Source organism: Mya arenaria, chromosome 10 (assembly GCF_026914265.1).
Source record: "Mya arenaria isolate MELC-2E11 chromosome 10, ASM2691426v1".
In the NCBI taxonomy this organism is placed as follows: Eukaryota; Metazoa; Mollusca; class Bivalvia; order Myida; family Myidae; genus Mya; species Mya arenaria.
This window is the reverse complement of record NC_069131.1, coordinates 58,637,163-58,662,766: the sequence shown is the minus strand read 5'-3', so window position 1 is coordinate 58,662,766 and position 25,604 is coordinate 58,637,163. Positions and strand designations below refer to the sequence as shown.

At 36.0% G+C, this 25,604-nt stretch overlaps 1 protein-coding gene across 1 annotated transcript; it reads right to left on the bottom strand.

Annotated features, from left to right (window-relative positions):
• Nucleotides 1-2,927: 2,927 nt before the first annotated feature.
• On the bottom strand, nt 2,928-23,232 carry LOC128205128 (cadmium metallothionein-like). The gene is made up of 7 exons (XM_052906563.1): nt 23,092-23,232; nt 20,712-20,880; nt 17,330-17,470; nt 10,069-10,206; nt 8,597-8,731; nt 5,990-6,133; nt 2,928-4,666 (listed from the first exon to the last, which is right to left on the bottom strand). The coding sequence occupies exons 1-7, from the start codon at nt 23,119-23,121 to the stop codon at nt 4,662-4,664; spliced, it is 762 nt and encodes a 253-aa protein (XP_052762523.1). The 5' UTR covers nt 23,122-23,232; the 3' UTR covers nt 2,928-4,661.
• Nucleotides 23,233-25,604: the final 2,372 nt, after the last annotated feature.

The following is a 25,604-nucleotide window of genomic DNA, read 5'->3' as shown; positions in this document are numbered from 1 at the left end:
GTTACGTAAATTAGAGGCAGACATGAAAGAAGAAGAGGAATTAAATCAGCATAGGTGTAATGTAGCACAGAACAGAACAACTGAAGAAAGAAATGAAGAGGTTGAAAATATGAGTGAAATTATAAAGAAGTTTTATCATAGGATTCAAATACTTGAAAGAGAAACTGAAGGTTATGAACAAAGAGACGTATACAGAATCGGGCGACAATATAAGAGGTTCAAGCAATGGAATAACTTCCGACAACGAGAGCGATATATACCTCATCGGCCTACATCATTCCAGCCGACATGCTACCAATGCAATAGGAAGGGTCATATTGCCAGAAATTGCCCTAATGCAGTCATAAAGTCAATGACGACCACTACCAGGCCCAATAAAGAAGTGAAGCTGGTTAGTGATACAAACGAGGCTGATGTTCAGATAAATGGTATCACAGCGAGAGCTCTGATTGATACAGGGAGCTGCGTGAGTGCAATTTCAAAAGCCTACTACGATACTTACCTGAGCAACCTTGAATTACTTCCTGTCCAGAATATTTTGAAGATAGAGTGTGCAGATGGAAGCAGCTTACCTTACCTTGGTTATATTGAAGCAGATCTTGAAGTTGAAAATGGATTACAAAAATCAGGAACTCACTCATGTCTATTTCTTATCACCAAAGACACTTCATTTTCAGACAAGACACCTATCCTTCTTGGAACCAACATATTGAAAGAACTTTTATTAGAGTGTGAGAACAACTTCGGTGAACAGTACCTTCAACGTGCAAACCTATACTCACATTGGTATTTGTCTTTCCGCTGCATTGCATTAAGAGAACGTGAGCTCAAGAAAAACAAGAACCTCATTGCAGTTATTAGAAGCGCCATGTCAGAGAAAGTAACTCTACGCCTCAATGAGAGTATAGACATCAAGGGTTATACAGATAGGGAAATTGAATAAGGAACCACAGCAGCTCTGATACATGAATCAACTGAAGCCTACTTACCTGACTTAATTTATGTTACACCAGCAGTACAAGTACAAGGACAAGACCCCTATTACAGAGAATCTCTCTAATGTGACAACAACTACATTGACCATTCCACCTAGAGCGATTATATGTGAGCTCCAACCAGTTGTAATCGACGATGAAGTCCTAACCTCAATTGAAGAAGAAACAAAGAAGGATGTTCTCAAGGAGGTGCATATAGATGAAGACAAGAACTTAACAGAGGAACAGAAGAAGCGGATTTTATAATTACTTGAGCGACATAGAGACATTTTTTTCTACTAGCGATACTGACATAGGTAAATGTAATCTCATTAAACACAGAATAGACCTCCTTCCAGAATTTCAGACTCCTTTCAAACAACAACATAGAAGAAGTCCACCTAATATGATATCAGAAGTACGTCAACACCTTGAACAACAGTTAGCAGCCGGAATCATAAAGAAATCAAGATCACCATGGTCGTCAAATGTAGTTCTTGTAAGGAAGAAGAACGGAAAGTTGTGTTGACTACCGCCAATTAAACAACCGGTCTGTGAAAGACGCGTACGCTCTCCCAAGGATTGAAGAAGTATTCGACATTTTACTTGGAAGCCGTTACTTCACAACCATTGATATGAGGGCGGGGTACCACCAAGTAGAACTCGAGGACGAACACAAGCAAAGAACTGTGTTTACAGTTGGTCCACTAGGCTTTTGGGAATACATAAAAATGCCATTCGGCCCTAGCAACAGCCCAGCAACCTACCAAAGGCTTATGGAGGAGTGCTTGGGAGACCTCAACATGAATATATGTGTCATCTACCTCGACGATTTAACCTGGTTACCTTCCTTGATTTCATTTTGTTAGCGCATAGTGATATAATTGTGTGTATCTTGCCTAGGTTTAATGTTAGTTCTTGATAGAAACTAAGAGAACATGCCTGGTTACCTTCCTTGACATCATTCTGTTAGCGCATGGTGATATAAATGTGTGTATCTTGCCTATATAAAATGTTATAAATAAATATAAACTAGTGATTTTATGTGTGTATCTTTCTTAATTCTAATTTTATAATAGACATGCATTGTTTCTTCCCACTATATCATTTTTTTCTAATACTGATATTGTTTTAGTGGTATGAAACTTGACTTTTAACCCAGGGATCGCAGGCTCGATCCGCTGCCTAACCACTGAGTCACTAATCGTCTTCGACGAGGTACGTTATCCTGGGGTCCGTGTGTCAGTGTAATACACAGGTACGCTTTATAGAACATGGTAGCTTTAACAATGGCTATATTAAATATGTGCATTATGTCCAACCAAGTGGAGCTCCTCGGCCATTTTCCTATGTAAACAACCTCTGATGTATATGGACGGTTAATAATATCAGGACTTTACTCTTAGGAATTTTAATTATTTGTGCAATACTACACTATACTGGGAATCAATTTGAATTTAGTAATACATTTTTCATGTTAAAACACTACAATTAATAACTATAGTCCTATTATTAATTTTACGAACTTCTTTTACTAATGCACCGGCATACATCCGAGGCTCGTCGTTTTGCGGTGATGACCGAGGATTTTCTGACTACATGCCTTTATGTCAAATTAAAGTTCACGCACACAAGACAGCGCACCATTCCACTGAATATCAGGTTCCAATAAATGTTGAGGTTGTTGCTTCGAAGCAATCAGTGAATTTCAGAGAAAATCACAAGGAGGCCAAATATCCATTTACTGTAAGGTTAATCAAAGGGCAAAGGTTTCCCCAGAACCAAACCATAAATGGTTTAAATGTGCGAAGGGGTGTAATAATTAGCTGTTTGTGGTCTGAACTGGTGTAATTAAATGTTTCATGTTTATCTCTGTCAACTCATTGACATACATTGACATACATATAGTTTACTAGGGCAAATTTATGGAGGGGCCTCAAATTACAAGTTCAACACGTTTTATTTATTTATTTTCAATAAGTTTAAGAACGATAAGACACGTCAAATGATTTATTTCAAATTTAAATGTATATTGGTATATTAAGTTCTCTATAGTCGTTTTGTATTATGAACATTTGTCTCGGAGGACACTCAGAATAAACTACGCGATTTTTGACAGTGTTTTCGATAGCATTAATTACACCGCGTAGTTTAACGTAGTTTAACATGCATAAGCTGAAATATCTGCGTAAGAAGAAGACTTGAATTATAATATCGCAATACATATCATCTACGTGTTAACAACAGTATTCTTAACAGTCCATGTCAAACAATTGATCATTACATACACAATATTGTATCATTGTTCATCATAGATATGCATATCACTATTGAGGGTAGCATCATTATTTATCATAAATATGCCTAGATCTCTTGAAGGTAACATTATTATTCATCATAGATATGCATTGTGTCATTTTAAACTCACAATATTTTCTTGAAAAAAAAAACAAGTCAAACAAATCAACACAACTACCAATCGGAACACTTCGGCCATTATCCAACAGATATGAAGCTTGCCGGAGATGGCCGAGTTGGTACGATTGCAAAACCACCTCTATAAACATTCAAATTTATTAAACCTACACCGAAGATATCAAAAGAAATGCTGCTCAAACTCATACAGTCATTTTGAGAACTAACGCACTTTTACGCTGTAAGTATGCACTATGAATTGTTTATATTCCAAGCCTCATATATGGACAGTGCATAGTAACGGTCAATGCACAAGTGTTCATCCACAATCATGTACTGAGAGAGAGAGCACGTTTCAGACTAAAACACTTTTAAAGCATACACACCATAACGATCAATTCAAAAAATATAATATTTATTTCTAAAAGTTGTGCGGAATTATCAAATTCGTTAAGGTGGACAAAATAAATGCTTTCAACTAATAATCATTTGATTTCGAAATCCACCTTGTCATACATGTTCATATATTAAAGCAAATGAAATCTTTTTAACGTACTCAGAATGATCGATTTACATAACAATTTACACTATAATAACTGGTAGCAGATGACATCGTTATAAAAATTTGAAAACGTAATACCACGCCATATTGTATCAATTTAAAATCTAAAATAGGTCAATTTTTAATGTCATATCTACACCGAATATAAAGGAAACATTCCTATCTCCAGGTCCTTAAGCCATGGAATCCAATGGGACCTCAATGTACACGAAGTCCAATCCGATGTGAACTGAATGAACACAGACTTCAATCTTATGGGATATCAAAGAACACAGAGCTCAATCCAATGGAACTTCAATGTACACAGACTTCAAACCAATGTGATATCAATGAACACAGAGTTCCATCCTATTGAACGTCAATGTACACAGACTTCAAACTAATGTTATATCAATGAACATAGAGTTCCATCCCATGGAACGTCAATGTACACATACTTTAATCACATGGGACATCAATGTACACAGACTTCGATCACATCGGACCTCAATGTACACAGAGTTCAATCGTATTGGACCACAATGTACACAGAGTTCAGTCTGATTGGACCTCAATGTACACATAGTTATATCCCTGCTTACATAGCAAATTTATTATTATTAAGTATCATTACGTTAAATTATGAAATTCAGTATGTGTCGCCAGTGTGATGTCATCAAACCAATTTGTTCACATCATGCGCCTGGCTAGCCTTGCCCGTTTCCGACTGTTTACACTGTAATGAGAATAAAGGCTGGGTTATCGACTTGGCGATGCTGATGATAAAGATCATTAAGGTGAAGCCCGTAACATTTGTTAAAACTTGTCCATCTTTCTTCTAAAAGACGATACCGGGCTTATTAATATATGATGTGTTTCCGGTCCGGATAAAAAAAAAACGGACCCGAGGGCACGCGCGTGAGCCGGTTACGAACCATGACGGTCCCGAGGGTCCGATTTTACGATCCGGACCGGAAACACATAATTACATACTTTAATTTATACTTTTTTGTAAAACATGGTGTAGAAAAACGCATTTTTGTACATTTCATCAAATAGCGCGTGCGACATTGTTTACTAACGTCATAACGGGTACTAATTTACGTTCAATGATGACGTCAAGTAGTTCTTCTTAAATCGCGTTTTGATTACAATTATTATTTATTTCATTTTTTTAATAAATTTCTTGTAGAAATATGTATTCGATCGGGCTCTATTTAAATTCCATACTTTTATTTCCATAAACTATACAGTAAAATAAATTATAAGTGCCGCGCTGTTCGCCTGATTCATCTGGCCCCTTTATAACAACAATACTTAAGTCACTTTTCAATTTTTCCACATATAAGCATGGCATGATACAAATTTTTAAATGTTTAACTCTATTTAAAAAAAAGGATTCTGTTATATTGGTAAGCATCATTAATCATTTTTAATAAAAGAACTTCTAGAGCAAATATTGTTTCAGGGCTGTAACCTCAACAGTTATTGATATTGATATTAAAATATTTGTGTACTGTGTCTATTTGTCTTGTAACGTTATGTGTTTCTTGCGGTGTCCTTTTCTCGAAAACCTAATCTTGATTTAACTAAATATAAGTTTATCGTAATTATCAGAGAAATTTTCTTTTAATGTCCAAGACCTCTTAAAAACGTAAACTTTACACAAATTATATCCAAACAAAAAAGTAGCTTAGCTTAATCTTAGTTGTTATAAGAAAATTGGGCCCTGGTCTCCTAAGTCGTGGCAAACGTTTTGAAGAGGTATGTTCTGAACCGGCGGGGTTTTGACTCAAGCAAATGGAAAGGACATGCCGATTATTCAGCAGAACTGCAAGTCATACCGTATGCTAAAATATGCAGTGTGAACAGGCTCGTGATTATTTCTTGATACCGTTGCTGTGGCTGATTCTGTTGTTAGAAATAATTATAACAATGATTTTCTTTTCTTCAGTTAAAATCGGACATAGATGGCACATTTGAAAGTCTGTGAAGGCTAAACATACTTGTTAGCTACAATATGTTTGGTACAATATCTGTAATGAATTATGTTTCTTACTGCAAAAACCATTGGTTGGAGTTGTGTTCATCGAACAAACGCACGTGCTATTTTTGTTCAGGTCGCATATGCTGTTGCTATCTCTGATCTTACATTGGTCAAAGCCCGCTTTTAAGCAACAAGTTTCGCCCAGCTCACTTCCACCTGCAGCGTAACAACAACAGCATTATAACACTTAACATTCTTGACCCGTCTTGTCAACACACGTACGACCAAATGTTGGATTTCGACCCAAGCATGGGTCTCCTAGCTCATCTCCACCTGCAAGATAGCATTTAAGCCTTAATATCATAGGCCCGGCTAAACAACGCACGTACGACCAAGTATCGCATTTTACCATGTAAGGTGTAATTGTATATTGACCGTCTAAACATCCCACGTATGACCAAATATCGCATTTTGGTGTAGCAAGATCTCCATCGGAAGCGTAAAGACAATAACATTATAAACTTAACGTTATGGACTCGTCGTATCAACGTATGTACGACCAAATATCACACTTTGGTTAAAGCAAAAATGCCCTAGTTCATCTCCGCCTGCAACATATCACTTTCCACTTATTATAATGGACCCGTCGTATCGACGCACGTACGACCAAATGTAGCACTATGGTTGAAGCACCTAGTTCATCTCTGCCTGAAACATACCACTTAAGCCTTGATACTATAGGCCAGGCTAAACAACGCACGTACGACCAAACATTGCACTTCGGTTGAATCAAATATTTCCTAACTCATCTCCGCCTGAAACATACCACTTAAGCCTTGATATTATAGGCCCGGCTAAACAACACACGCACGACCAAATATCGCACTTTGATTGTAGCAGGGATCTCCTAGCTCATCTCCGCATGCAACATAGCACTTAAGCCTTAATATTATAGGCCCGGCTAAACAACGCACGTACGACCGAACATTGCACTTTGGTTGAAGCAGAGATCTCCTAGCTCATCTTCACCTGCAACATAACAATTAAGCCTCAATGTTATAGACCCGTACGACCAAATATCGCACTTTGATTGTAGCAGGGATCTCTTCGCTCATCTCCGCATGCAACATACCACTTAAGCCTTACTATTATAGGCCCGGCTCAACAACGCACGTACGACCAAATATCGCACTTTGATTATAGCAGGGATCTCCTCTCTCATCTCCGCCTGCAACATAACACTAAGGCCTTAATATTATAGGCCCGTCTTAAAGAACGCACGTACGACCAAATTCGGAACTTTGGTTGAAGTAGAGATCTCCTAGCTCATATTCGCCTGCAAAACATAACACTTAAGCCTCAATGTTATATGCCCGTCTTAATAACGCACGTACGACGAAATATCGAACTTTGCCAGAAGCAAGAATCTCCTAGCTCATCTCCACCTGCAAGATAGCATTAAAGCCTTAATATCATAGGCCCGGCTAAACAACGCACGTACGACCAAGTATCGCATATTGGTTGAACTAGGGTTCTCCTAGATCATCTCGACCTGCAAGATAACACTTAAATCTTAATAGTATTGGCCCGGCTAAACAACGCACATACAACAAAGTATCGCATATTTGTTGAACCAGGGATCTCCTAGATCATCTCCACCTGTAAGATAACACTTAAGTCTTAATAGTGTCGGCCATTTTTAACAACGCATCTGCAACATAACACTTAAAGTCTTAATATTATTGACATGTCATATCCAGGGGCGTACCTAGGCATACGGCAGTACGCCGTGGCGTTCAAAACAATTATGGCGCCCATGAAATGGAAAGACATTATATCTCGAAATCAGGAACAACAACCGAAGGTTAAGTGTGTGTGGTTAATATTTGGTGCAATATAAGTGAATGATGTCGTCTAGGATCTAGAGAACACTTGGCAAAAAAAAGCGTTAGTCTATTCCCCTCCCGCTCAAACTCCCACCCCATATAAAGTATCGAGAACCAACTAATGAAAGACCTTCACATATCGACACCTTGCTCAAACGTCAAGGCGTACAGTTCGAAATGCTTAAGGTACGCCCCTGTTATCAATGCACGTACGACCAAATATAGTAAAATGAGTACCATCTTTGTATGACAATCTATAACAGCACTGATTTCATAGTACCAGATAATGAATGACTACACTTTCGATGAAAATCTATGACAGCACTGATTTCGAAGTACCAGAAAATGAAGGACTACACTTTGGATGAGAATCTATAACAGCACTGATTTCGAAGTACCAGATAATGAATGACTACACTTTGGATGAAAATCTACAGCAGCACTGATTCCGAAGTACCAGATAATGAATGACTACACTTTGGATGAAAATCTATAAAAGCACTGATTCCGAATAACCAGATAATGAATGACTACACTTTGGATGAAAATCTATAGCAGCACTGATTCCGAAGTACCAGATAATAAATGATTACACTTTGGATGAAAATCTATAACAGCACTGATTTCGAAGTACCAGATAATGAATGACTACACTTTGGATGAAAGTATGACTACTCGTTTGATACTATACCTTTTAACTATATCTTTTTTTCAAGAATCACTTAGTTATAATACATAAGTGTATGCACCAGAAAATAAATAAATACACTGTTGCAACGCTATTCTGACTTACAGCATTTCTCCTCAAAGGGGTCATAATTGATGTCCGGATTGCTACACCTGCAGATCCCATCAATACATTTAAGACCATCCAATACACAACAGCTGTCGGGATCGGCTTGGCATGCCACTCCATATCTCATTCTGACTGTAAGACAAGACAAATACTGATTTTTCAAAATTAATTGTCATCAGTGAAAATGAGTCCTGGTGAGGTTAAAGCGAGATGTTCATGTTTGCAAGATATAGTGCCTTATACGCAGGAAATCGATTAGTGTTGTTTTTTTTTAAATATTTTTTGGAAATTAACAAAAAATCAATTTTGAACAGTGTTTAAATTTTGAACATTTTAATCATTTCGCTTGTTCATATTGTTTTTCGGGGTTGATGTAAATATCTCCAAAGGTCTCATTTTCGCAGACACTTGGCCGATTGCTTACAAATATTGTTTAAGTAAACTATATTGTTGAAATCATTCTTGTTAAGATTTGAGACAGCTGTTTCATCTGTACTTGTTTATATTTAAAGATGTGAGCACATCATCAACTATTTAACTATTTCACATTTCAAAGTTAACAATAATGTCGTTAATCACGTTGTTCACTTTAACAAGGTTCTGAACAATGGGCCATTGTCATAAATGTATTATGTAAGCGTACGTTACCTAAAAATGAAAAAAGAAAAATAATGCCATTCCTCAGTCATATTGCGTTTTAAGGCATTTTTCTTTTATGAAGAAACATCAATTAAGGTACGCGTACAAATAAGCCAAAGTCGTGGTTTTAGTTTGTAAACCGAAATCTCTCAAATAACCCTTCTGCAAGACACACTCTACTGCAAGACATTTTACCAACACTTTTCCATCACAAGCAACTTTTTTATATATTCGTCATGTTTAAAAAACAACAAATACAATAATTGAACTACAGGCCGCAAAGATACAATGCAATCTAACGCAGCAGTATATCAGGTGCAAGTTGCTGAAGATAGGCGCTGTGTTCCGGTACAACAGTAGAGCGTATTACACAACAACGACCTGAATCAATAAGGCATGTTCCGGTTTAATAAAGATACAGTTAACAATTGGAAATGGAGCGAGAAAGTTTAAGCTCCGCTTTTAGAAAATCTTGATATTTTAACACGATTATTTTCAGTGCAACGACCTGAAACCAAAAAGGCGCTTTCCACGAGGCATCAAGTCTAGACACGGGAGCATAAGAGGCGCTTTAAGCTAAATTACCGTTGCATAGAATTTGGTTGTTTTGGTGCTCCATATACAACCGCAAAAGCGAAGCTCACCATAACAGTATTACGAAGTTATTATTAACTATATTGTTTTGCACTATTATCGAGTACAGCAATTACTTTTCGTTTTATGCTATCTTAGGGGCGGACCAAGCAACCAGAATGGAAGCGATATGATATATCTCACCTTATAAAACGTGAACATGTCACTTTATATTAAAAAGGTGACATGACACTTACTGCACGATCCATCCAGTCTACTTATGGCATAACAGAACGGACATGGTGGTGTCGTCTGCGGTGTCGGCGTCTGCGGTGTCGTCGTCTGCGGTGTCGTCGGCGTCGTATGTGTCGTTTCCGTAGTTAAGGGTCCATTATCTGGTATAGACAGAGAGGATTTACCGCGAGTCTTTCTTATCCTTTAAGACATACCATTCTTACAAGTTATTGGTTTTTAAGATACATGTAATACCAAATTTCTTAATTACAACTAGTTAAGACTAGAGAAATGAAACCATATATAATAGTCAGAGCTGTTGGACCACTCTATATGTCATTAATCGCAGGTCTCGCGGCATTTTGGGTACACAATTACTCTTTTGGCGAATATCCCTTCAACCGGCGGGGGTAAAGATCCCCCTTTGGCTACACAATTTTGTTTAAGTCACACTTGGGGATGAGACGGGGTCAAGTCATAATGCAACCATTAAAGGGCGCGGGCTTATCATAATAAACACAACAAAAACAACAACAACAATAGCATTATTTTGACTTTAAAATATTCAATTATTTACTGCGTATTTTACTTTCACTTTTGGTTTATAGTTTCTGCAGTACTGATGTTGAAGGGTCATTGCTTTTGAACTTTAATTTGATTTGCTGTTCGTTTTAGGGGTATAAATAAAGAAAAAGTTCGCGGTTTTTCATTAGAACATTTTTTCTTCGAGTTGCAAGTTTGTATATTTTTTTGCCCTCCCTCCCTACCCTATAATATATTATTAAAAATTTGCATTTTTGCGTGCTTTAATAATTTGTATGTTTTGATGTAGTAGGTGTTTGTTTAAATTGGTAAATGTATGAATGATTGGTATGTCTTGACAAAATATGTATATAAATTATTATAGATAAGGATTGTTTAAGATATATACAGTACAATAATAATCAATATGTTTTGGTCAAAGGATTTTCATATAAATAACTTCAATGTATATTTATAATATATTTGTGATTCTATTACTTGTAATATTGCATAACTGTTTAATTGTTTGGTATAATTTATGATTGGATACATTTATGAATTATTTTGAATTTAAGATGGTTTGCTTGTGTTGGAATTTTTAATCGCTTGTTGATTTGTCATTGATTGATGGATTTACCGTCAATTTATTTGCAACTCGATCAGGTTCGAATTATCAAACGCATTATTAACTATGACATTTTGTTGTTAATTTAGTGTTCGATAGGAAAATCGATATTTCAAGATCAGAGTTTTGTCAACTGGTTACAATTATTAGATTCATGAGCAGATTATTAATTACTCGACAGTCTTTCTTTCCGGTACTTATTTAACCATTGAGTGCAACGGAAATATCTCGTTATGCGCGTAGGTTTGTTCACAAAGCCGTCTGGCGACAAATCATAAAATTAAATTTACTGGTCAAAGATTATATTTACTGGCAAAAAACACAACACGGACTTAATCGGAGTTGACGTCTTCCTCGTTTTACTATATGATTATATGAATACACGGAAATATAAAAAAAAAATCAGTGGCGTGATATACGTTGGCATTGCAATCTAAGAGTAGTTAATTATAAATAGATTTTTAGAAAAGTCATTCCTAAAGGAACACATTAAAACAAAATATATGATATTGGTGTATATGCCGTTTAATGTCTCAATGGATATCACTTTCTATGTTATAAGCATTATCTGATGAGAGCACTACGAGTCTGCGTTGTTAACAGCAATCTCCTTCGCATTGATCTCCCTCGACGAAAGGAGCCACGTATGCAAACAGCTGTTGAAGTAGTTATTTGGTATTTTTTAATTGTTTTTTAACATGTATTTATGCAGTAGTTTATTAACGTTCCAGTTCATAAAGGTAATAATGATTCGCCGCGTTACTCAGATGCTCATGGGAAGAGGATGGGGGATTTGGAAAGGACTTATTTCGCACATAATTAAAAAAGGGATTCCCGATCTGTGCTGATTAATTCTTAATTATGAGTATTGTGTGTGTACAACGAGTTTCGAGTTTTATTTACGCTTTACACATATACATGTGAATAGAGGTAGATATACATATTATGATATTACATATTATAATATAAAGAAATTAATAAACTACTGAACCAGGCTTTCGGGGTTAAGAGCTATACACTTATTTTTGTAGTTATGAAAAGACATAATTGCTTAATCAAATTCTATTCATATTTAAAGAGATGCAATATACACATAATTTGCATTAAGTATAACAAATCTTTTATTACAGATGAAAAGATAAGTTAGGTTACATTGCCAGGGGGTACCTTAATAATTTAAGTATAACCGAGATGAATTTGCTGATGTTAATTAGCGTTTGACAATCATTCTCACACATTATCCTTTTAAAACAAAAAATGTTTCTTGCAGTAACAAAGTGGGTACATTTCACCCTCCTCTCACATCCCTGAGTCCTGATTACTGCTTAATTTTTGAGCGAGTTATAAATACATCTTAAGTTTTCAAGCTAGTCCTGAATACTTGTTGATACATATAACAAAAGCAGTTGAAGATTTAAAGCAAACTGAGATGTTTATATATGGTAATTCACCGCCAAAAAAGGTAGTACACGAGAGTTTGTGTAATCATGAGGTTAATTTATGTTGATTTTGTTTTGATAATTGGAACTATTTTGTGTTAGAGTCTCTGAGGTGTGATGACAGCGTTATGGTACATTTTGTTAAAGATGCACTATCACTCCCAAATAAGATTTACCATATTTCATACAATTGTTTTAACTTACCATAAAAGATTAATTAATGTCGAAAACAATTGTTCTTATGAGGGATACTGCGTTTAATTTGAAAGAAAGATGCTGAAAACACGGTATTTCTGCCTTCTGAGACGATAGTAGATCACAGTAAATATTTTAGCATTCACCAATCATTTAATATTTTTGCGTTTTCAGCTATAAAATACACGGTTATAAACTTGTTATCAGTAATTAATATTTTCCATAATTGCATTATTTAGTAAGTAAGTGATGGTTTATCACTTTAAATTATGTATGTTATACATGTGTATGTATTGATTTTGAATAAGAGTGTCACTTTAAAATTGCGTTTCGCATGTAGTTTTTATGGCTCGTCCTTTTTAAAAAGCCATAAGTCATAGTTTTAGTTTAAGTCATAGCCATTCATGTCGTATTCTATATTTAGGATTTTTCTAGAAAAACTGTGAAATGAAACTAAAGATTAATGTAAATACAACTGTACATCTGGGGCCGTTTTCATGAAGCATCTTAAGTCATTTCCTAACTTTAGTCTATTTCTTAAAACTTTTCATATCAAATGACCAATGAGATACTTAAATTAGGGAAGTGACTTAAGTAAGGAAACGAATTAAGATGATTTACGAATCCCAGTCCTGCTTAAGATTCTTGGGTTTGCATAATGAGTTTTTTAGGTGTAAGTGAGGGCAAAAGGTTTGGAAATATGAACTATTCAGCAGAGGCCATTCCTAACAACATAAAAAAATTATGCATAATTTGATAACATTCAACTCTTCGTCTCAACTCAAGGTGTATGCCAAATGTGTTGAACATGCGTCCTATCATTTCAGACATGAACATGTTTGAAATTTTATATCCTAGAAGCAAGGGACCCTAATTCAGACACAGCCGGATCCAATGGTTTGAAGATATCTTGATGAGAACGCTTTTTAGTCCGTATTCACTGACGTACTGAGTATAAATTTTAGACTCATTCTGAGAAAACTAAATTTTTAAATGTTTCAAAATATCTTGAACATAATGAATTTTGACAACAGATGCCTTTATGCACTATACTATCATTTTTACAACAAAATTTAATTTTTGCTCTTCTGGGTCTGATTGATTCTAAAACTTTTTTACTAACAGTTTCAAACCTGAGTTCAGGCTCAAGACTCAAAAAAGCAAATATTTATTTAATTTTACCTTTTTTAGAGCAGTGATTGAATTGAAAAATATCCTAAATTTATTACTATTTGATAAAATTACAATTATTTACACAAGTTGTTTATAAATAAGAAATATAAAATATTTGTTGTATTTAAACGAAGAAATAATATTTTTGTCCTTCTTTATTCAATGTAAAAAATACTGAGTCAATGTATTCCGGATAAAACGAATTTCCGGATGTAAGGAACGATCTTCTTTTGGCCCGAGGAGTTCGTTATATCCGGTGTTTACTATTTATGTTTTTTATACCTTTTACTGGCGCATTTTCTTAGAAAGACTTTGGTCAAAATTCCAAATATACATACACTACAGCAAAAAATGTAACTATGTACAACTCATTTTTTTTAACAATTACTAGAGTACACTTTTTTAGATATTGATTAAGATTTTAATCAATATATTCTATGAGAAATTACGTTTATAAAAAGAGTAGAAAGATTTTGAATCATACTATGCTTTTATGTGGTAAATTGGCTTGACATTGAGATTCAGACTTGACTGAAGTTTTTTCTGAAGATATTCTGTAGCTATATCTAGCTAATGTCAACGCCGATGTTCTTATAACTGCTTAACGTCACTTCATATATAAAATTATGTACGCGTTGCAATGCAGTAGAAGATTACAAACACTTTTTATTAAATGTCCGACCTTTAAAAATATTTTGAATGATATGCTTGAGCTTTTAAAAAGATGTGGAACACACATAGCAATAAATAGCAATAAAGGATATTAGATATGTAGTATTGTAAACATTGTTTTAAGTCAGATTGTTTATTGTACTTATAAATCCTACTTTATTTGTGAAAGTAGATCCAAACCGATAAAAAGTATATATCATTTATATAACGATTTGATAGTCTGAAAAATAAACGCTTTTTGGAATGATATTGTTGCTGAAACTACTATTAATGTTAAAGCAACTTATTAAAATATTTACTATTTAGCCCAATTGTTAAACTGTTGTGATAAATAATCATTAAGATTTTACTTCATGGCATCGAACTATTACATATTGTAAAATAAACTGGAAATTCCAAACAAAACAAAAAGTTACGTTCATATACATAGACGTGTTTTAGAAAATATAGTAACAATGACCTCAACCGCGTGGCCAACTCCTACCTAAGGAATATCATACGAACAATGTTTAGATTGGACATATTTAGTGACTCAATACCTTAAATTAAAGAAAACTAATAAACAGTGCTGCTGCAAGGTATGATATGTAGATATTTAGAGTTTTATCATTTCTGTTAAGTTCTCGAACATGAGTATCATTTTGTTCTTGAATGTAAACTGTAAATTGATATAAGAAAATCACACATAGATAAGATTTATCATGTCCGACCGAATGAGATAAATTTTGTACAATTAATCACCCATCAAAATATCAATGTAAATAGGAAACTAGCGATGTATGTATTAAATATATTTATAAAAGAAAACTATCATAATTATAACAGATAAATAGTTATGCTTGTACTCTCCTCACGCTTTATTTGATGTATTATTAACTTTAAAAATGATTAAAATTCGTACATAAATGATGATATTTGGATGAACATTGACTATAAAATATCACATATATATGTGTGTGTGTGTGTGTGTGTGTGTGTGTGTGTGTGTGCGTGTGCGTGCGTGCGTGTGCGTGTTGTGTGTGTGTGTGTGTGTTTTGCTGCTTGTGCACGTATGTGCATATGCACGACCTTTTACCAGCCTATGTTCGACTTAAAGCTGGTGGGTGGGACACAACTCCCTTTGCAGTAGATATTTAAAGAGTTTTCTATATTTCACTATCATGACCCTGTACTTCACTTACGAACAACGAATGTTGTTAAAATTACTTGAAAATTACTTAACAAGTAATTAAAAATACTTATTATCTTTTATATATTAAAATTAATAACACGACGATGGGGTAGGACACCCCGCTTATCTCTAAATCTGAAATAGTAGATCGTGTAAATTTAGATTTATAAACGTTTTCAAAGCGCGAAATGGGAGGACAAGTAATTTGTAGGCAGGATTGCGATACTGATAAAGTTGAACATGCGTACCAAACAACAAAATATTTCTGTTCTGCTAAATCCGTGAGTCCCGAGAACTGCGTAATTGGGTCCTGTATCTCGCGTACAAAAACGGGGGGGGGGGGTTCAACCCAAGTATTGGTAAAAGGTGAACAATATTCGATAGGAAATAGCCCAATATGATATTATCAATGTTAGTTTTTTAATGTAGATGTAATGTTGGTGCCAATCTATTAGAGTGTCTTTTCAGTGCACCCTTTCGTAAAGCTTGCTGTTATCACGTAATCAAGTTATGTGACCCTTGATGTTTAATCTATTACAGCTCTTAACGATCTTGCCGTTGCATACCCACACGGTATGTGAACGATTGAGAAGAAAGTTATGATAACTTATACATCCGGGCCCCTTTTCAATAAAGATCGCAAGGCTCAAGATGGCGATACTCCCTTTTTGGTCATTAGTTTAAATATTAAATATTTCACATCGATTGTAAAGAAAGTTATGATAACTTATACTAAGTCACTCTCGTTGGCACAATGTTGCGCGAGAGTTTGGTCTTGTGTTGTGGGGGAAACCGGAGAACCCGGAGACACCAACTTGTCCGGCTTAGTGACCACCAACCAAACTCACATGCGCCCAAGCCGGGAATCGAACGCGGTCGCCTTGGTGAGAAGCGAGTGCGCTAACCACTGCACCGGACAACCTGCGCTTCAGTACAAATATGGTTATCTCGAACCTTTATTGTATAGATCCGTAAATTTACGGATTTCCCCGAGCACTCTTAAGCAGCGTAATGTTTACGGCTACAATATCTTATTGAAACAGGCCCCAGTGCATGTATTTTTCTTATATTATATCTCATTCTTGAATTGTGTTGTTTGTGTGTGTGTTTTCTGTAACACAATGAAAACATTAGTATCTAGTATAGTCTAGATAGTAAACTTATGTTTTTTTATCGATTTTCGTTTATTGTAATTTCATTTGTATGGAAGACTTTATCTTATATCCAAATAAAGTAATTTATGATTCTAATGCATCAATAATTGTTTAAAAATGGAAACCATGAATGCCACAATTCATTAAACCAGGTTTTAGATTCCTACAATCTACCCATCAATTCGAACTAAAGATATTGAGCGGAAACCACCTGTTGACAATCGGCCGCTCGCCCGTTAGCCCGACCAACGACATATATCCCAATCCAATAATTTCGAAATACCTCAGTAATAATTATTAATATGTAATTAAAGTAATGAAAACTAAACTAACCAGGAACGCACTTCTTGCATTTATAGTCGAATATGAAGCCATCTTTGCAGACGCACACTTTACTATATCCGTATGTGTCGCATATGGCATTTTCATCTTTACAGTAATGACAGTCGTCACAACACTGGCCGACTTCGAGCGCTAAAATATAGACAAACACAAACGTCTGGGTTACAGTAACAAATAAACATCAATAAGATATGATTGATTAAAGGCGTTTCAATTAAACAGCTACGGGAAGAAGGGGGGGGGGCGGAAAAACTGAAGACATATCATATAATGATTAATCAATGTGTATGCCATTTCAACCGACTGAGGTAGAAATTATCATTTTCTCACAATTTCTACTTTGGCCTCCGCTTATTTATACACTAATTAAAATAAATGCTAAAATAATGTCATTCAGAATGTTTTCCATTAAATATTTTAATAGATCACAATCCTACACCCAGAAAACCTATATCGAATGCCTGCAAAACCTTTTCTAAAATGTGGTCTTTTTAGTCTAAATTATACAGAAAATCGTTCCTAGGCGCATCCTCAAATTAAAACTGTCCATGGGGAGCATGTCCCCGTACGCCCCTAGAACGACGGACCTTAATATTATACTTCAGCCGCACCACTCTTTAAATGCCGACGGCGAGCCTACATTAAATAGATTGTAAGAAGAAAGAAAAAGTGTTTATGCGGATGTATGTCAAATGGCATTATAGGTAAGGTAGAGGTGGTGGTTGTTGATGAATGTCTGCATTTAGAATACAACCCTTATTTCAGGCAATGAAGTTGCAGATAGGCATTCATTAAGTACTAGGTTAAATCGTTAAGAATTTCAACTATCGCGGGTGTTTAAAGGTTCGTCTACTGCCACTCATCCGATACACATTTTCTGCGTCAAATTTTGCGTTGACAAAGTGTCAGCCAATGAGGTTGTATTCTGTCTCAATTAGATGGCCTAAAGTATACGCTACGCTCACTCCGCCCATTCTTAATCATTAAGATTGGCTTCATGTCATCTGACTATTATTCAAAACATTATTCTTACTAGATGTTTGTCGGCGAGACGCCAACAATGTCGAGCCCGCAAATGTCACAATTATTCAACAGTTATGATAAAATTAGCTTTTAACCATGAATGTAATTAAACCTTTGACATATATTCATGTTTCTTGTACCAGGTACGCTTTCTTCTCATCGTAACCACCATCATTTTAAAATCCCTAAATGCGTAGCCAAGTTACAGCCCAGACAAGCTTTAATCGGACGGACGTACGAACTCACGCACGCATGGACACCAAACCACCATTGTGGCGATAATAACGAAAGCAGTTGCTATACCATCACATATAGGGGAAACCCAACATTCTTTTTATAAGTTCAAAAAAGTATATATTCAGCGTGACTTTGTGACAAATATTTTTCCAGTCTGTTTAACCTTTTTCTCGTTAAACCTACCGAATAGTACGTTCTAAATACGATTTTGCGTACACGTTCCTATTATACTAATCATTTTTGGGGCAATATTGAGGGAAAAACTTAGGGAAAAACACCCATATGCGGCTGAAAATGTCCGAAATTTCTATCGGCGTTCTGTTTACATATGACATAAAATCACTTGGTATGTATACCCTTGAACAAACATCAGTCAATGAAAAATATAAGCCTTTATAAACGTTTTTTTTTTTATTAATAGCTACGTGTTCACAAATTCCCCAGTTAAAAAAGCGCCAAAATATCGCTAATATTTGATTATCCGGACACAAATCATAATTATGTTGTTTTGTTTTTTGATCATATACCTCAAAATAGTTAAACATCATAATGCATTAAAATAATTCTTTGTATCAACCTATATTGTGCCCCTTAAGAATAAAAAAATGCATCTATCAATTGTACCCTTTACTGTGCCTCTTTAAAGGCACTCGCTAATGGTTTGTTAAATGCACTTTTCTCTTTAATTACGAAATAAAGTGTGGCAAATCATAAGGAGTGTTAAAACTAAAATACCAAAAGATGAAAACTTTCAGCAAATGTAGATATTTGCTCAAATATCGTCTTTGAAGACCACAATTTTCAATACCGTTCCCAACGGGTTTCAGCGATTTCAGCGATTTCAGCGATTTCATTGTCGCGTGATTGCCAAGTCGGCTGATTGATTATCACGTGATGTTATCAATGTATTTTTAAAAGGTCCAAATGTCAACCACTTTAGTGAAAGTCCTTGTGGCCTAGTGGTGGAGGCGTCCGTTTTATATTTTTCTAGATTTTCCCGGTGTGTGTTCGAACTCCACTAAAACCAAAATCCGTTTTTATACTTTAATTGTATTTTTCTGCAATTTCGATATCATGGAGTAATATAATGATAAAATAAGTGTTTTAAGATGCATTACAGGGAAAACTCATTTTTGGTCCAAAAAAGTTATCGAGTACCTTTAACTACCAGTTTACACATGTTGCAAAAGACAAGGCACACATGTTAAGAAAGGCTTAATCGATAATCGAATATAGTCATGTTGCATAATTCACAAAATAATGTAGACTAATATTTATTTATGTATATCAAATATAAGAAAACCGCCTACACACAAACTAAATTATTGAGCAATAACGAAATACTCGACAATTGAATAGATAATTTTTGTAATACTTTGCATGCATTATAAGAAACCATATGGCTATTGATGCACGAAGTGTTTGCATTGCCCGGGCACACAGACTGGGACAGAGGCATTCCCGAAGGCAGCCCTAGAACAGGCCAATCATTGCTAATTTCCGAGATTTTGGTAATGTTAATCTTATCATGAGCAACGCTAGGCGTCTGAAAAATACCCCCTTTTCTATTGATTTCGATTTTCCGCGTGAGATTCAGGAAGCTCGGGGGCGTCTGTGGCTTAAGTATAAGGAACTCAAAAATCGGAATCCGCAGTCGAGGGTGCAGATTGTATACCCAGCCAAGCTGATCCATGACGGTACCCTGTTGCACGATGAATTACCAGAATGGGGTCAGTATATAGGAGCCAACAGACTCGCAAAACTAGAGCGTATTAACAATGTAAAACCCACACACAAACAAAACTAATGAGCAATAACGAATAGAGAATTTTTGTAATACTTTGCATGCATTATACAATACAAAGATAACATAAAGCATCAACACAAGATCCAACCTAGACAGAATATGACCTAATAAGTAACAGTAATCACTTATTAAAGACCGGTCAACATGCTGATGTACATGCATAAAGCAATATATAGCATGAGACATGCAAGACCAAAAACTCTGGTTTGAATAGTTGTAACTCTTAAAAAGTCATGCAAACTATTTAAATATTGTCGGGTTATTCCCCTTTTAGACTACAAACATCGGCTTGCTATTGTTACTTACGGGTACACGGGCATGGTGGGGGTTCGCTCGAGGTTTCACTGGAGGATTCGCTCGAAGATTCGCTGGATTCAGATTCAGATTCAGATTCAGATTCCCCCTCGTAGTAGTAATCAGAATGAAAAAATCCACCTCCAAATCTACATTGAACAGCTGCCAGAAGAGCAAGGGTCTGTTTAAAAATGAAAAAATGAGGTTAAAAATTGTTCCATATTTAAAGAGAACTGTTATTTTACAAGAATGTTTTAGGTTTGGTCGAATAACGTTTAACATTAGCTAAACTATTATGATAGCAATGACGAACAGAAGGTTTACATACCACGTGGTTAAAGTGATGTATACAAAAATATGATGCGAAGATTGCCCATATGCACTAAATAATGAAGATGCTGTTGTCCATATGGAGAAAATCATGAAGGGGCTAATATCCTCTGTTGCAGGGCTATCATCCGCATGTGCAATATCATGAAGAGACTTTTGTCCGTCTTTGCAAATTTCAGCTCAGGGTCTAATGTCCTAAAGGTTAATGTCCTAGGGGTCTTAGGGGCTATATCCTAGGGGCTAATGTCCTAGGGGTCTTAGGGGCTAATTTCCTACGGGCTAATGTCCTAGGGGTCTTAGGGGATAATGTCCTAGGGGCTAATGTCCTAGGGGTCTTAGGGGCTAATGTCCTAGGGGCTAATGTTCTAGGGGTCTTAGGGGATAATGCCCTAGGGGCTAATGTCCTAGGGGTCTTAGGGGCTAATGTCTTATGTGCTAATGTCCTAGGGGTCTTAGGGGAAAATGTCCTAGGGGCTAATGTCCTAGGGATCTTAGGGACTAATGTCCTAGGGACTAATGTCTTAGGGATCTTAGGGGATAATGTTCTAGGGGCTAATGTCCTAGGGGTCTTAGAGGATAATGTCCTAGGGGCTAATGTCCTAAGGGTCTTAGGGGATAATGTCCTAGGGGCTAATGCTCTAGGGGTCTAAGGGGATACTGTCTTAGGGGTCTTAGGGTTTAATGTCCTAGGGGCTATAGTCAGTCTACTATATATAAGTTTACGTGGTCACATACTTACTAAAGACTGTTCAGTATATTAATCGTGACTTTGTGACCAATATGTTCCCAGTCTGTTAAACCCTTTTCTCGTTTAACCTACCGAATATATGGTTAGTTCTTAATAGGATTTTGCGTACACGTACCTATTATGCTAATCAGTTTTTGGGCAGTATTGAAGGGAAAAACACCATATGCGGCTGAAAATGTCCGAAATCTCTATTGCCGTTCTGTGACATCAAATCACACGGTATGTCTACCCTTGAACAAACATCTGACTATGTTTTATATCGCGACCTGATTGATTAGCGAAAACAGGCTCATTTCAAACCCTCGTAAGAGTTTTGAGCAATCTAAGGCATCTACTGTCCTGAAGAACAGAACAGTTCTTCAGGATTAACTTGGAACGCAATAACCTTCGGATATGTTTCGTTATTGTTTCCGTTATAATTCACAATGGTTTGAGAATAGGTGAACGATTTAGTGCCTTAAAGGTATTCTTGGAAAGTCATAAAAATCATAATTTATATACACTGACATCTACATCAAAACTAGAAATGCATACAGGAGAACCTGTTTTAAGGGGCCACTATAATCGAGTGGCCATTGAATTCAGCCGTGCTTGAAAATTCCATATGGCACCCCATGCGAGATGAGTCTCGCGCTGTGACGTACTATTTTTATTTCTTTAATTATACACTTAATGTGACCATAAATATGAGGTTTCAATAGAGGAGTTCCATAAACATTTACTTTACAAAAATATACATTCAAAACAAAACAAAATATCCCTTAAAAGACGTGATACTGAAGGAACTTCTTGACGTCATTCTCGTTTACCAGAGTTACGTACCTTTCACCTGAGTGACGTACAACTAAATTTTATAACGATCGAACCTCTGATGAATGAGAATGCTTGACGTATGCAGCGATAAAAATTACAGCGCGTCATGACGTTAGTAAACATCATCGCAAAAAAAGTAAATTAGGTATGCTAGAAGAAATATCAATCATATGAGTCCGGTCCAGAAAGCAAATACCCGACCATCGCGCACGCTGCGTAGCAACGCAGGTGCCCTTCTGTCGGATTTTTTTATCCGCACCGGAAACGCATGACATATATTATAAGTACTTTGTTAGTAAAAAAAAAATATATAACTAATTCATCATTTGTATTGATGTTAATATTTAACCACAACTGAATTCCATTTTTCTCAATTTCTTATAAATGCGACAACGAATATCACATTTTTCAAATCATGTTTTTTTGATCTGAGAATTTAGAACATCGTATTTACAATTTTGTAAATGATTTTATATTTAAAATAAATAAAATCAGACTTACGATAAATATCCTCAACATTTTAAACAGCATCCGTAAAATCGGAGTACAACACTTTTCTCCCGACACTCGCAATATCCCAAATAATCCTGCTGTCCACCGATATATACTGAACGTAAAAAAATAATCCTTTGGGCTGGTTTTTATTCAAAGCATCCATTGCACGCTCAGAAAGCTGTCGTTTCCTGATGCGTGCGCATACACAACGTTGAATTTCCGGATGCACACGTCGACAATTGTGCAGTCTGACGCAAGCGTAGGAATATTAATGTCCTATTATTATGCAATATAATGATGAAACTGATAGCGATTTTTATTTAAATACGATACCATCTGTTTGATTATTAACGCATTGAATATTCAGTCATACAAGATAGTGTATTATACATAAGAAATATAACCAAAAATATGCAAATACATAGAAAGTTATGATTTAATAGTGATCTCTTAAAACTGAAAAATAAAAACGTGATGGAATGTAAACTTTTTGCAGAATAATTATAATCGATTCCAAATTAGAACAGAAAATTGCATATTATAATCGTTTTATTTTGCTGTTGTAGTTTTTTCCAAGTACATCCGAAACTAGTTATGTCAAAGTCGTTAAGACCTCGGGAAATACTTCGAGATAACGAACATTCGAAATAACCGAAATACAGAATAATTCAAACAAAAAAGAAAACTATGGGAAAAGGTTAAACATATTAACCATAACAAAGAGATAACAGAGTTCGACAAAACAAACGACTGTTTTCACTCACCAATAAGCATGCCATCATTAAAGACCCCGGGTTCTCGAAAGAGCGAGTTTATTGAAGAAAAAAGCGCAGCGGCTGCAGACTATATGGCTCATTCATAGACTTTGAATTGCAATCATGTTCCTATTGGCATTTAAATTCAGTATAATGTGCATAAATTAGCTTGTCATTTCATCAACCCATTGGAAATAAATCAAATGTTGATGCTTGTTGACCTGATGTCATTTTGGCATTTTAAAAGAAGTTTGCTTACTGATTACTTTTATGTAAAATAAATTACCCAATATACGTAAAAGCGTAACATATAAAGTTAGGCAGATTGTATTTTTGTTCCATAACTGAACTGAAATTAAAAGTGAAATGACCGATTGTTCATTGATTCAAGGTTTCAAAAAGTGTTAAAACTGTATTTGTTTTTGCTTTAATATTAACATTTTCTTCCTCAACACATTAAACCTTTTTAAATGGTACCACAATAATATCGGGTCACCAGGCATGCGATCTTAACATTATTATACACCGGATACCTTAAGACGAAGTGGGACACACAGCGTTGCATGATCATTATGCAGTGATGGCGCGGGAAGGCCTTTGCACACTCTAAAACAACACCAGTAAACTATAAGTTAATCTCGTTCGTTCTTTGCGACGTGCATGTTTCGGTGTTGGAGTAATTATTTTTCATATAAGTATTGACCAAACAGAATATACTAATTTAGATCAATTCAAGATAATAGGATGGAAATTGTTCAGCTATAAGCTTACAGATCGGGAGTTATACATAGTTCAAGTATTCCCATAATAACAAAATAACATTTCCGATTCCCTTGTAGGGTCAATGTTACATTAGGGGTTTAGGTGAGCCTGTAGGTAAACCACACTTTTCCTTCAACGTTCAGTAACAAATATCATTGACAAGAAAATAATAGACTTACTATCTTTCGTAGTCCTTTTCAAGTTCTGATTCGGCTTGCTGTTGCCTTTCCTGCCTTTAATAGCCGAAGAAGAGTGGGATGTGCTGGGGCATCCCTTTGAGACGTTTTCATAGTTTTTATCTTCACAGCTTGGGCCGGCAGATAGGGGTTTATGTATTCATCCAAACTTGAGTGTTCAGGGGCTGGCTGTCTAGTATATTTCACGCCAAATCTCTTTTTAGGTAGCTTGCCCTTGTCTCGCACCATGACTATATTCTTTTTAAGTGTTCAATTCACATCAAAAAATGTCGATGTTGTCAATTCGAAAACTATCGGCAAACTGACGGCATCGCTTCTGCTGTTGCTTTTTTATAGTTCGGGAAATACGGCTCCTGCTCGGCATCTCTTCTGCTGACAATCGGCGTCTTCAGCAACGAATGGCATGGTGATCGGCATAGCGTTAAATGATCTGCATAGCTTCCGCGTGTATACGCGCAACAAAACTCTTCCACTCGTCGTCTTCGGGGAGCTTTCGGCATCGATTCAGCTTCCTTCAGGGACCGCTCGGGATGGCTAAAAGATTACGAAGCCTCGCAGAAGGCTTTCCGAAGATGCCGAGTTAATGGCGATGGGTTCCCGAACGTCGCGAATAGTTCCCGATGGTTTGCCGAATATCCCGAAGGCGTCCCAAATTAAACCTTCGGCGTCCAAATTTAAAAAAAATTGAAATTTGGATGCCGAAGTATTTACGATCCCGATTTGGCCCGAAGTGCCGAGAAGGTTTCCAGAAGTGTTGGACGGACATGCCGTAACATACTGATTTTGCTGTTCCGCTTTCGGGAAC

Bases quoted from the DNA above. Each gene is read 5' to 3' on its own strand.
- LOC128205128 (XM_052906563.1), bottom strand. From the start codon at position 23,121: ATGCTGTTTAAAATGTTGAGGATATTTATC. The intron at 8,732-10,068 runs GTAAGTGTCATG...CTTGTCTTACAG, and splicing joins TAGACTGGATGGATCGTGCA to TCAGAATGAGATATGGAGTG. The intron at 6,134-8,596 runs GTAAGTCAGAAT...GTTACGCTGCAG, and splicing joins CCCCTTTGAGGAGAAATGCT to GTGGAAGTGAGCTGGGCGAA.